This window comes from Anopheles marshallii, chromosome X (genome assembly GCF_943734725.1).
Source record: "Anopheles marshallii chromosome X, idAnoMarsDA_429_01, whole genome shotgun sequence".
In the NCBI taxonomy this organism is placed as follows: Eukaryota; Metazoa; Arthropoda; class Insecta; order Diptera; family Culicidae; genus Anopheles; species Anopheles marshallii.
This window is the reverse complement of record NC_071325.1, coordinates 5161395-5173707: the sequence shown is the minus strand read 5'-3', so window position 1 is coordinate 5173707 and position 12313 is coordinate 5161395. Positions and strand designations below refer to the sequence as shown.

The 12313-nt window shown below is 42.2% G+C and overlaps 4 protein-coding genes across 4 annotated transcripts; 2 read left to right on the top strand and 2 right to left on the bottom strand.

Moving 5' to 3' along the window:
• Window positions 1-2852: 2852 nt before the first annotated feature.
• LOC128709889 (uncharacterized) lies at window positions 2853-5010 on the top strand. Its single transcript, XM_053804929.1, has 5 exons — window positions 2853-3023; window positions 3106-3314; window positions 3389-3832; window positions 3908-4130; window positions 4858-5010. Exons 1-5 carry the CDS (start codon window positions 2868-2870, stop codon window positions 5008-5010), a joined length of 1185 nt encoding a protein of 394 aa, XP_053660904.1. The 5' UTR covers window positions 2853-2867.
• A 2555-nt stretch (window positions 5011-7565) lies between these two features.
• LOC128711066 (probable nuclear transport factor 2) lies at window positions 7566-8693 on the bottom strand. The gene is made up of 4 exons (XM_053806295.1): window positions 8586-8693; window positions 8272-8343; window positions 8096-8194; window positions 7566-7679 (listed from the first exon to the last, which is right to left on the bottom strand). The coding sequence occupies exons 1-4, from the start codon at window positions 8691-8693 to the stop codon at window positions 7566-7568; spliced, it is 393 nt and encodes a 130-aa protein (XP_053662270.1).
• Window positions 8694-9696: 1003 nt separating this feature from the next.
• LOC128713030 (uncharacterized) lies at window positions 9697-10125 on the top strand. Its single transcript, XM_053807896.1, has 2 exons — window positions 9697-9720; window positions 9790-10125. Exons 1-2 carry the CDS (start codon window positions 9697-9699, stop codon window positions 10123-10125), a joined length of 360 nt encoding a protein of 119 aa, XP_053663871.1.
• Window positions 10126-10667: 542 nt separating this feature from the next.
• LOC128709731 (geminin) lies at window positions 10668-11324 on the bottom strand. Its single transcript, XM_053804743.1, has 2 exons — window positions 11265-11324; window positions 10668-11168 (listed from the first exon to the last, which is right to left on the bottom strand). The coding sequence occupies exons 1-2, from the start codon at window positions 11322-11324 to the stop codon at window positions 10668-10670; spliced, it is 561 nt and encodes a 186-aa protein (XP_053660718.1).
• Window positions 11325-12313: the final 989 nt, after the last annotated feature.

Genomic DNA, 12313 nt, shown 5'->3' with positions numbered 1-12313 from the left:
CCCCATATCCGACCCCGGAGTGGTGGGCAGGGTCCGATAAGATACCTGTCTGAATCGATAGCCAACCCGCCAACCGCGCACACGATGTTGCAAGATTGGCGTGATGCGAATTGCGCCACTGTCGCCGCACACCGTTCGAGGTCACCCCCGCTTGGCCACACACGGTAGAAATGCAATCGTTTGGCCCTGTGAAACGCACTAGTGACCAGAAAAGGTTAAAACCGGTGGCAACGACAACGCTGACGTTTAACGGTGGAACCCGAACTCATGACGGGGCAACACGAATGCTGACTGGGTTTTAGTGCCAATTGGTGTACTCTCTTCTACATCGTGCCCCGAATGCTTTCACTTTCATAACCCAATCGCCCGAAAGCTACGCGCTCGCGAGAGTAATATATATATATATAAACATATCTGAGGTTTGGTGAGGTTCGGCATGATGCAAGACACCGCAACATCACACTGCTGGAGGGGTTTTGCCAGAGAGTGGACGATACCTATGAAAAGAAAATCGCCAAGACTTCTCCAAACTTGTCAACCCGATCATGCCGGGTCTCGCATGAGCGCAAGATGCAAAATGGTGATCGGGGCCAGGAGAGCTGTTCACCTAGCGTAGCCAACTGGCTAACCAAAGTGTACTTTGGTTGATGTAACTTTTAATCGCCATTCCACTGTGGTGCAATTCACCCGACAGTACTTATTCCTGTATAAATGCATTGCTGCTGCACGGTAGATTCGAAGAAGGACACTAGTTCGAATGCTTGATAGTTCTGCAGTGGACACTTGCAACAACGGCGCATCAGTTTGATGCAATAGCAGCAACGTCCGATGCCATCGGAGAGTTTAAAAACACACCAGCGTTGCTAGACCTGAGAAGATGTTATTCTAATCATCTAATAGATTATGTTATGATTGTACAGGAGAGTCTGATAAGAATGCAGTTCCGCTAGTGCATGTAAAGAAGGGAGATTTTCTCTTAAATCTCTCTCTGCCCTACTGACCTGGAAGTCTTCGCCCCGGAGTACCATAGCGCTACGATAACTTCCGTTTTATTGACTGTACAACACCTAATCGGGCCAAACACAAAGCATGTGTGCGGAGGCTCGACCACATCGTCTTGTGTAGAAGTTGTAACAAATAGCGCTTGCAAAAGGCTCACAATCTGCAAGATCATGCGTGTAGTTGCGAAATTCAAGGCCTAAAAAGCCACACAATCCTCTCGTACCTCAGCCCGTCTGCAAATGATCATGAAACTACAAAAAAAAACTAAATCCATAAAAAAGTAATTGACGCTGTCACTTTCATCCTTCACCAGTTTCTCGTCTATTTTCACTTTATACAACCTTATTTTAACTAGCCGACTTTTTCCTACGTCTTACACCGTTTGGAAGGCTGCGGCATGCGGTAAGCCAATGCTTACGATGGTGCTGATGATGAAAAGATTGCGGGTAATAAAACATTACCTTCCCCTTTGTTGGGTTACCACCAACAATCGTTGCTGTGTAGTGATATGCAATTAAGATAATTAATAACTTTCAAGGTTGTATTAAAGTTTCCGATCGCACCCGTTATCGGTGCATCCTCTCGATTAGTCGCCACATAAAACCATGCGATGACGATCATTGTGAAATACATAGAGCCTCCATACATACGGATAATAAAGTAACAGAATCGAAAAAAAAAGGGCGGTAAAGAGAAGCAATAAAGCTTGGTTTGCTTTTTTAGCAGTGGACCATGGTCAATGTGGATTGCAGTTGATGAAATTCCCATAATCGAACAGTAAAGGCGCTTAGCAGCGGATCATGGCAAGCGATCGAAGATACTGGAAGCAACATCAGCAGCATTAATTGATCGTTTCTTACACAAACTTTGCCCCCGTATACCCACAAGACACACGTATAGATTACCATTGGAAGAATGCTTACTACTCCTCCAGCATGAACATCAAATTATCACAACTGTTGTGAATTAGTATACAAAATATATGAATATAATTGATACCCCTGTACTGTACCTTGGATTTATTCGCTTTATGTACACGTTTAGCTAATCGCAGATACACACAACTTAAACGAACAAACACAGAGAACTTAACAAAAACGATGCACGACTACCTTCCTGCCGCTTCTTCCGTGCGCAACATGAAAAGCAGTGACGAAGGCAATGTTTAGCATGTTGAATTGTTATGAAATGAAATTTATGCTTTGGCTGTTGGGATGCGTTCATAGCATCCGGTTCAATTCTTTGTCCAGCTTATTCGAACCAAAAAGAGAATTCCAAACAGGCTGAACGCAACAGAGAGATGGTGCATCATGATGCACGCGACAGCATTAGATTTTTGTTCGATTTGCAATTAAAAAATTGTTCCACTTACCTACTCTACCATAAAACTACACTCGGTTTGTGATTAGTTGACGTGCACCTTGTACAACTGCTCGAAGCTGAGCGCTGTCAAAGCGATTCTCCCCTTCGCGAGAACTGTCAATAGGGACAAGAAGAAGCAGAAGCAGAAAATTGTTCTTGGTAAATTTTCACGGCTTTATTGTCCAGCGAAGTTATTTTTACTAAACATTTAACGTGAATCTCCCATCCCGTGTTCCGACGAATCTCGTGCATCCTACCCTCCAAGCTGGGTGAAAAAACATTTGATTGGTAAGAAAATAAGCGCTGGTACTGCAGCTGCACCTTGTACGCAAAGGTTTTAGACGACCCTTTCCCCCCCTCGCTTGGGGTGTGTGTTTGTGCGTGCTTTGAATTGTTTGCGAGCGACACTACGGTCGTAATGCAAAAATTGAAGTAATATGCCAGGACAATTTTGGAAATACAGTGCATAGATACGAGTATTTGTCGGTAAACGATACGCCAACATGCCCGACAGAAAAGCGGTCGTGTGTTATGGGCTGGTGTACATTCTGTGTACCCAGGTGCTGTCCACCAATTCGCGCACCTCCACACTGTGGAAGCTAAACTCGGAGGAGGGTAAAATTGTCAGTGTGTCCGGGGGTACGAACTGCAAATTACAGGTAATGTTGTAAAATATGTAAGCCCTGAGTTCCTTTGGGCTAACCATTTGCTAATATGGTGCTGTCTTCCGTTTACTTTTAGAGTTCCAGTGCAAAGCCCACAGAAAACACAGCCACCACTGAGGAAGGTGTGTTTGTGCCGCACAACGTGGATGAGCTGCTGAATCCGTACCATCCCGAGGAGGATGAGGAGTCAACGTTTCACATAATCACTACCACCGCGGCTAACTATCGTGACAATACATGGAGGCGGCACGCCCGGGACAACATTATAGTGAATCTAGCGAAGGCGTAAGTGTAACAACAAAATCATCTTTCTTTCAGTTTAATTAAGGAATTCTATTACTTTCCCACCTTCTTTACAGCGCTTCCGACATTAGGTCTAACGCAAACATGAAAGGAACCAGCGTCAGTGCGGAATCGGACGTGCTCGATTGCGGCAAACCGGTCAACTTTACGTACTACGATGATTTGATCGGTGTGGCGCAACGATACAGCCATCCGATCGTACCCGAGCCGGAGGTGGCGTACCTGTTCCTGAAGAAAAAAGGTCCGAAATCGTTGAAAAACTTCGACATTGATGCACTGGAAAGGCGCCTCCGGAAGGCGAAAAGCGAAAAACCACGATCAGTGCAGCTCTACAATCAAATTGGCAACTTTTGGCGAATAAAGGGCGATGCGCGCTATTCGATCGAATGTTTCCGTGGTGCGCTCGCAATGGCACCGTCGAACGCGGAGGTTTTACTGAACCTTGCCCGGGTGCTGTTCAATCTGCAGTATTTGGATGATGCGATACACCTAACCAGACGGTAGGTATTTTTGCTTTTCTATGAACAATTATGAACAAATTATTGCATGGATGATAGCATGGTTGATTATTGCAGCTCCCTTGAAGTGCAGCCAAGGGATCGAAGCGCATGGCGGCAGTACTTTACACTGGGTGAAATTTTTAAAGCCTACGGCCACTTTCAAGAATCGGTTAACCATTTGCGGCAAGCGTTGGAACTTTATCCACAGTACGAACCCATCAAGAAGGCAATTGCGGATGTGGAAAATATTTCTGCCTCGTCGTTACACATATTTACCATCATCATCATTATTTTCCTGGTATGTTTAAACCTTTGGTGTTGTTTTAGTATAAATACTGGTACATATTAAAAGTAGTGAATAGCCTCGATTTAGTAAGCATTTTCTCCTACTGGACTACCGAATCCAGTGCATACTGCGTTGATGCTCTACCTGTCTTCACACGACTGGACCGGTTCAAAATCCCACTCATACCAATCCTCCTTACGCAGGACTCATTATCCGGCTACGGGTAAATAAAGTCAAAGAAAGGACAACAAAGGAATGACAAGCCTAGACCTCATGAGGATGTTGTGCCGATAAAGAAGAAGAAGATTAGCTATTGATCAGCTTGTGATTCGATGCGTTACTCATAAAAACAGACAGTAGAACCACCTACTACATGGATCACTTACAAAAAGGGGAAGCTATTTGAATCATTTGCTCTGGCGAATATGAAAAACATTTTCATATATGGCATGTCCCTTCTTTCCAGTATGTAACTAGTTGGGACAGCCAGTTAGTCCTGTTAGTTGATATCGGTTTTATACAAATTTAGCACATCCATTCAATCCAATCCATCAGAATCCAGTAATGCTTCTTAACAGGTTGAATCTGTTGGAGCACAGATAAGCGTATTCAAGTTAAGCTTAGAATTGAACAAATCCGCTAGACCAAAACCTTCGCCAATATCTATCCTTTCTCAATTCCTAATATAAAGAAGTAGAAAGAATTAATGCAACGTTTTGTTTTCTCTTTCCTTTTTTAGGTGATGTGCGTGCTATATGTGATTCTTTCGTCGAACGAAAGCAACCAAAACAGCCACGAACTGGAGCAGAAGGCGACCCGGCACTTTAACCGTGCCATGGCGATGCGCTCGTTAAAGGGCTTCACGCAGCGTTCGTTTAAAAATCGAAAGTAAGAAAATAAGCCGTATTTGGTGGTTATTTTTTTCGGTACGCGCATGCATAAAACTGGATGCGTGCTCTCAAATCTCTGTATCATGTAGCCGTGTTTGTGTGTGTGTATTGTGTGCGTGTGTATATCGCTCATAGTGGAATGTGTTCGGAAAGCATTAGGGAAGGAGCAGATGCTAGAATTAATAGTCTGTAAGATGAGATTCGTGAAAATCTTCCGATATGCCACACACGCGCATCGCAGAAAGAGGGAGAAAAAAACGCATATAGGGTGGGAATGATTGGAGGAACGGTTCTAGCAAAACACTTAGCGATCATCGTACGCAATGCAAAGCCGCTCTCAACATAACAAAAAAATGGCTTCATAATAATGCACTTACCGCGCATAAAGAAAAGAGAAGCAATTTAACAGCAACGTTACAGAATGGGAATGCATATAGGAAGCTAAAACACAGCTACACTATCACTAATTACTATTCAAATCCTACTATTATACGTCAAAAATCGATGAGAATGTTACTGCAGGCCTGATATTGAGTTCACACGTGCTATTGATGTTTTTTCGTTTATTCTTTTCATTAATCGTGATCAAAACTGAATTCTCGAGGCGACCTTTTTTTTAATTTAACACACACACATACACCACACAACTTGCTTTGAGATTAATATGTGATCATTATTCTGTTTTGTGTTTTATTCGAATAAGATGAAATTTATGTTCAGCCAGGTTTTAGCGAGACATTGAGCCTACACTCGGTATTAAAATATTTCGCCAGTACAAGTACAACAAATAGCACTCACTTGAATTGTTTTTGTATTTCGTTTCTGTTACAACTAACCAAGTAATGGGTGAGTCGTATGTGCGCAGTTTCAAAGAAAATAAGAAACAATATCTATTTAAAGCAAAACCGAAAATCTTCACAAACAAAAAGCATTACACCGATGACCGATGACTGTGTGTGTTGCATGCGTTTTTGGGTGGGAGGAAGTACACGTTCTGTGTGAGTAACGCATCGGAGAGGCAGAGTGGCTCGTGCGCTTATTAGTGTATCCTTACGCGGAAGCACACATATATCAGTATCCACAAAACAAAACAAACCCGATGGAATTACGTAGTCAGATAGCTCCCCAGGACACACGGTCGCAAAATCCTTCGTAAATTGAATGTGATATATCTTTTTTTGTTTTATTTACAAATACTTTTTAGTGCTAATAAAGCCAGAGATAAAATAAGCTCGACGAAGAACTACAACAGAGAAAAAAAACGCCCGGAGGAACGCAAAACCTTTAGCGATTAAGTGGATAATGTCTAATGAGTAAATATGCGTCGTTTCTTTTTTTCGATCTTTGTTTTACAAACATATTAACAATTAACTGCTCGCCTCACCGGTCATCAACGGCGAGTGGTTCCTTCGACTCGATAACCCATTAAAGTTCTGCTCCAATTTGTGTTCTCTAGCGAACGTTTTACACGTAGAGTAAACGGTTCATATTTTGCACCAACTTTACATGAGTTTTTACACGTTACAATAGCCGTAAGATTATGCTTGTGTTGGAAGGCACTGGAAGGTGATGTTCGTATAAAGCTCTCCATCAACTAGGCTCAGAAGTATAATATAGTAAACCAAGCAAAATGAAACATTGTGTCGTTTAAAAAAAAACAAACAATTCTACCAGGGGCGTATAAGCAATGAGAATTAAAACCCCGAAACCACACACGCACACATTGTATTTTTAAAGCAAGATACAAAAGAGAAGAAAGAAAGCAAATGGCAATTTGATTTCGAGTCGCGGCAGTGCATCGAACGGATGCAGTCCGTGTAATGTGGCTATATTTATTTGTTTTGTTTCGTTGTTTCAAAATGCAGTTTGTGCGTAACATCTTGTCGTCGATATTTAGTTACCTTGAAGATAGAAACTCAATGGCAAGTGGGCGCATCCGTTGCGACGGGGTGTCCGGTTCGAGCTTAGCAGGCGGATACTCTCTCACTCGGATGGCTCTCACAACAGTAGAGCGGATAGTTTTTAACCGGACGCGACTAATTTATCCCATTACACCACAGCAAACGGAATAGTTTAGCGTTAAATATACATATATAAAAATATATATACTATAAACATTGCAGCAGAACCTGCGGAACATTAAACGGTTTTTGGCGTTAAAACGTTTCCATTTGAACGATCCGAACGGGGATTTCATTCATTTGCTTAAGCTTTTCTGTTACCTCATCTTAAGATTGCATTTATACGATCAGTTCTCTATACCCGGCCAAACACACGGTGTTTTGTAGGCTGTTAGTAAAGCATAGTTTATTATTTAAAACAAACAAGGGCTGATGAGAGAGATGATTCCATCGTCACATGCAACCGGGCACAATATAGCTTTCAAACAATTACAATCCGCCCGCACCACGGAGTGTAGAGGGAAGGAGGGAAAGTGTGTGTGTGTTGGGGTGTGTGTGCGAGCGAACGCAAAGAGTTGCGTCGAGTTTAATTAGTTAAATTCCCATTTTAACGTTTAACGTTTTTTGTTGTTCGAATTTGTTTTGATTGGATTCTTTTATGCGGTATTATGAATATTAAGGCGGAAAATATCATGTGCACAATAGAACGACGTTCCGATCGGTTTCAACACAAATGTTTGGGAGTAGGCGTGTGGTGGATCATCGTCACACTGAAAGGTAAAAGAAAAGAAATATGGTAAGTTGAGTGATTATGGGTTTAATTAAAATGTTTTACGTTCTATCAATTCATTGGACGAATAAAGTAAATGTATGATTGAGAATTTTTCTTGTTCGAGTTAAACAAAGTAGTTAATGCTTAATGCTTTATGGCTTAAATGTCTGCTATTGAAGATCAAAGATATGCACATATCAAAGCGAATATGATCTGTTATTGCTCCAAAGCAGCCGTCACACGCAAAAGTGCCCAGCTTTGCTTCAGACGACATTTTCTCCAATACCTAATATTCTCACGACTCCTAAAGATTTCCGGTTTCCTTCACGACCATTAACAATTGTATAGTATTGTAATTGTATAATTGTACTTCCTAATGATCAAATCGAATGCTACTCTTTCTTCTATACTCACTTGCAATCGTCCTAGGACGTTTATCAGCACACCACCGTCAAACATCGGTTGCGAATCGACCGCCGTTAGCGCACGGTTAATGTTTTGAAACGTGAGACTCTAAAAATGGAAATACAGCATGTTTAGATCGGGTCTCGGATCGGCGCTACATAACGATCGCGATCGCAGTTCTTTACCTGCAGTTTTTCGAGAATCTTTGCCGCGCCCTGGATCTGTTGCCCTTCGAACGTCATGAAGGATAGTTCCGCCTGTTTTTGGATAGGGGATTAGAGATTGATAGCAGAGAACGATCAGCATATTTGGAATGGATGATGGAGCATTGCCCTACAGGTGCTTAACACATGTTGTTTGGTGGTATGATAAGGACGACTTCGCGGTAAGTTTAGGCCCGCATAGTTTTTGCGATCCTATCAACATTACAACACAGGCCGCGTGTTTGTGAGACTGCAAACGAAACTTGCAGTAGTCCACGAACAATGGAAACACTTACATTGTACAGGTTTACCAGAGTCGGTCGTTGCGTTGAGTCATCGAATAAGGCATAGTACTGGGTGACGAATCCTTTGCCGATCTCTTCGTACTGCGGATTTAACGCCATTCTGAAGGTAGGATGAAAGCGATGCAATGAATGTTTAGGGATACGCACTCAGTATGCCTTCAGCCACTGCCAAGGATCAACCATCAATCCCGAAGTCGCCGACCACGGTGGAGCACGGTTCAGCTGCCGGAGAGAAAATGCAGTAGACACGGGCCAAGATGTGTTTCTTTTGCAAAACTAGCAAAAAAGGCCAACTGAGATGGACCAGTCGAGAAACGTCAACCTTTTGACAGCTGGCGATGGTAACGATTTATTTTTAGCGAGCACCCAACTCCGGGTACGGAACAGCTGGTACCATTCGCTGGAATGCCGATATGTTGCCATTCGGTTTCTGGAAACCGTTCCACCGTACGTTTTATTGCATGTATTGCATCCATAAAACGTAGTTGTTGATTCGGCACAGTTTAAACACGGTTCTAACATCTTTCCGTTGGTATTGTTATTCTAAAAGGAGTCAATATTAAACATATTTTTATGCTAAATTGCGGAACACATTACTTTTAGATTGTCTGTTGTATCTATTGTCTGTGAACTAGATTACTTCTATTTGAACATAAGTTGAGGATAAGAATAGCGATATGAGCAACAAAAAAGAAGAGTTGCTTTATTTTGATTTGATTTCTCCTGTCACTACCACATAGCCTGAATCAGAGCTACGTAAACAATGCATCTTGCTGCCAAAGAGAAAATAAGAAGCGTTGCTGCATAACGGTGGTTTCTCGATTGTCCCAATTTCCAGTTCGAAGAACACAGTTTTCCAGTTTTGCCGTGCATGCATCATTCAGACAACTGTATTACACGCCGGGTCTCCGAAGTTGGTTCTGGATGTTTTGTCCAATCTGCAAGAAAGGAAACTATCGCTCATTTATTGCATTATGAGATGATTCTATGAGCGAGTAAAAGAAAAGCAGCCGTCCAGAAGCTAACGAAACAGTAAACAACGTACAAGATGCCGGTTGTTTTAGATTTATGCGCTGGAACGCAACACTAGCTACTAGAAGTAATGCGAAACATCAGCAATGAGAAGGTAATAAAAGGATATGTTTGAAGTGTTTGCAAGAAATGCATACTTAATATCTCTACTCTTTCATTACAGGTAGAACGTGAAGCGAACAGCATGAGTAATGAAAGGATTCGTGGGAGTAACGAGTCTTCCGCTTCACACTACCGTGACACAACCGAACACGATGCCGTAAACAATCGGTTCATCGAGAAACAGGTGCCAGAACTAGTGTTCTGCCTGTCGTGTCGCTCCCAGGTCAGCGTATCGTTGCCGAACGACATTATCCAGCATTATATGAACCGCAGGCACGAACCGTGCTGTCGCTGTCTGTACTGCAACGGGCCTATGTATCGGTACAGAGATAGCAAGGGTAAGGTGCAGTACTATCACGATTGTCATCGATGCAAGCGCTTACTGGACGCTTCGTAGCCGTGATAAAGCACGAAAACATATCTATCGAATAAAAGTTGTTTTTTCATAAACCGAAATCGATTCAAATGTTTAACTTTATGTAGACTTAATTATTCTTACTATTATGAGTTAGTTTAATATCATGAATATGGATGGATAATAGTTAAACACATTTTTTATCATGCAAATTCAAATTTGTGTTTTATTCAGCAATTCATATGACAGACAAATCGTAGAAGCTTCAGTGCAATCGTTCGAGCATTCTAAGTGGTAACAAACTAAACCTAAACATACAAAAAAGAATTAAACAAACTCCCTTAACACTAATTACTTGTCTCATCATCCGCCAAGGAATGTTCAATGCCGCTGTCCTGCACTTGAGCAGCGTCATTGGTTGCCCTCGCTTCGGTTTCCTCGTTCAACATTTCCACTACCAGTCCTACTGAACTCTTCTGCGTTTCGATACCGCTCCGTAGTCCGTTCAATTCCTCAGTCTTTTCGCTCAATTCCATATGCAGCGGATACAAAGCATACAAAAAGAACTACACAAACCCCTTACTCTAATTACATGCTTCATCATCCACCAAGGAATGTGCTATGCCGCTGTCGTCCACTTGAGTAGTATCACTGTTTGCCTTCGCTTCGGTTTCCTCGTTCAGCATTTCTACCACCGTTTCCACTAAACTCTTCAGTGACTCGACAACGCTCTGCAGCTCGTTCACTTCGTCAGTCTTTTCGCTCAACTCCATGTGCAGCCGGGCATTCTCTTCGACCGTTTCCTTCAGCGCAAGACGTCGTTTTTCTGCCACCTTCTCCCAGTAGCCAGAATTTGGCTTCTCAGCCACCAAATTTTGTTCGTCCTCAAACGTCGTTTGTGTCGCCTTTGTCAGCTGTTCCACCATTTTGCTTCGTTTCGGTTCGCTCGGTTGCTTGGCGGACGACACCAACAGATCCTTGCCGGGAGCGTGGGAAAAAGTTTTACCTGGGTGCAGGTTTTCCTTCCATGTGCCGACAACGTTTTGCACTTCCTTCAGCGTCATTCGTGAAGCTTTACGGGTTTCCTACAAAATGGAAGCCGAATTCATGGCGTTAGGTGTTACATTTTTCATCTTTGCGCGGAGTAAATGCAAACCAATAAAATGCACTAAACAACTTACTTCCTGTTCCAAAGGTGTATCTTCTGATACGACTATGTTTGAGGTAGAAGCAGTACTCATTTTGAGCTTTGACTTGCTGCACGACAAATTGCGGTACACAACCGTAGCAAAACAATATATTTCCCTCCAATTCTTCTTCTTCAATTGAAATGACGCTAGACGTGCGTCGCATTCCATGACAGCACTCTGACATTTCTGTTTGCTTGTGCACAAGCTTCATCGGTGCTGTCACTTTGGTCAATTCGTTTTCCTGTGCCAGTTGGCGATACAACAAAATATATAAAATTTCTTACCAATTCCAACTTTTATGGATTTTTTAGTTCAATTAAAAGTTTGTTTTGAACTTAAACTATTGATCGTTGTGCAATTAAACGTAAATCTAAAATTAAGCGTTCTTTAAAAGAATCAATTAAAAATTTGCTTGCCAATATACCTGAGTGTAAAACTTTCTTGTGAGGGGAAACCCTCTCAACTTTCGTGGTTCACGGATTGCACAATTTAAATTCGTAAAATTCTTCAACTGTAACCTGTTACGCTATATCTCGAAGATTTTCCCGGTGTATCCTTTGATTATCCTCGTGACGAAATCATTCTTAATGAGTGTCTTGACTGGCTGCAAGAGCGAAATCGTCTACCGATTCTAATATCGCGGCATTTATGGCGGACTCGCCTCGTCGCCATCACTCTAACTCAATTTGGGCTTAACATGCCTGCTTTGTTTGTGTGGACATCCTAAAGGGACTTTCTTAGCTGGGTCTGAACTGACCAGAGCCCGATTCGGCTTCTCAAATGTCCTACTACACACAAACAGGATCTAAAATCCTTTTGAGCTTCCTTGCCTTGATAAAGAGGTTTTCGTCAGCGGATGTCCCAGCTCCAGAAAGTGGCGGGATTCGTATGAATCTGCATAACTTTTCCCATTTATCCAACATGTCATCATAAACAAAATTACTGATTCTGTGAACCCCATGTTGTGGAACTTTAGAAGTTGTTATTTAGAAGAAACAATGTGTTACAATAATGTATTAAAATGGTCTGGCACACGAGTA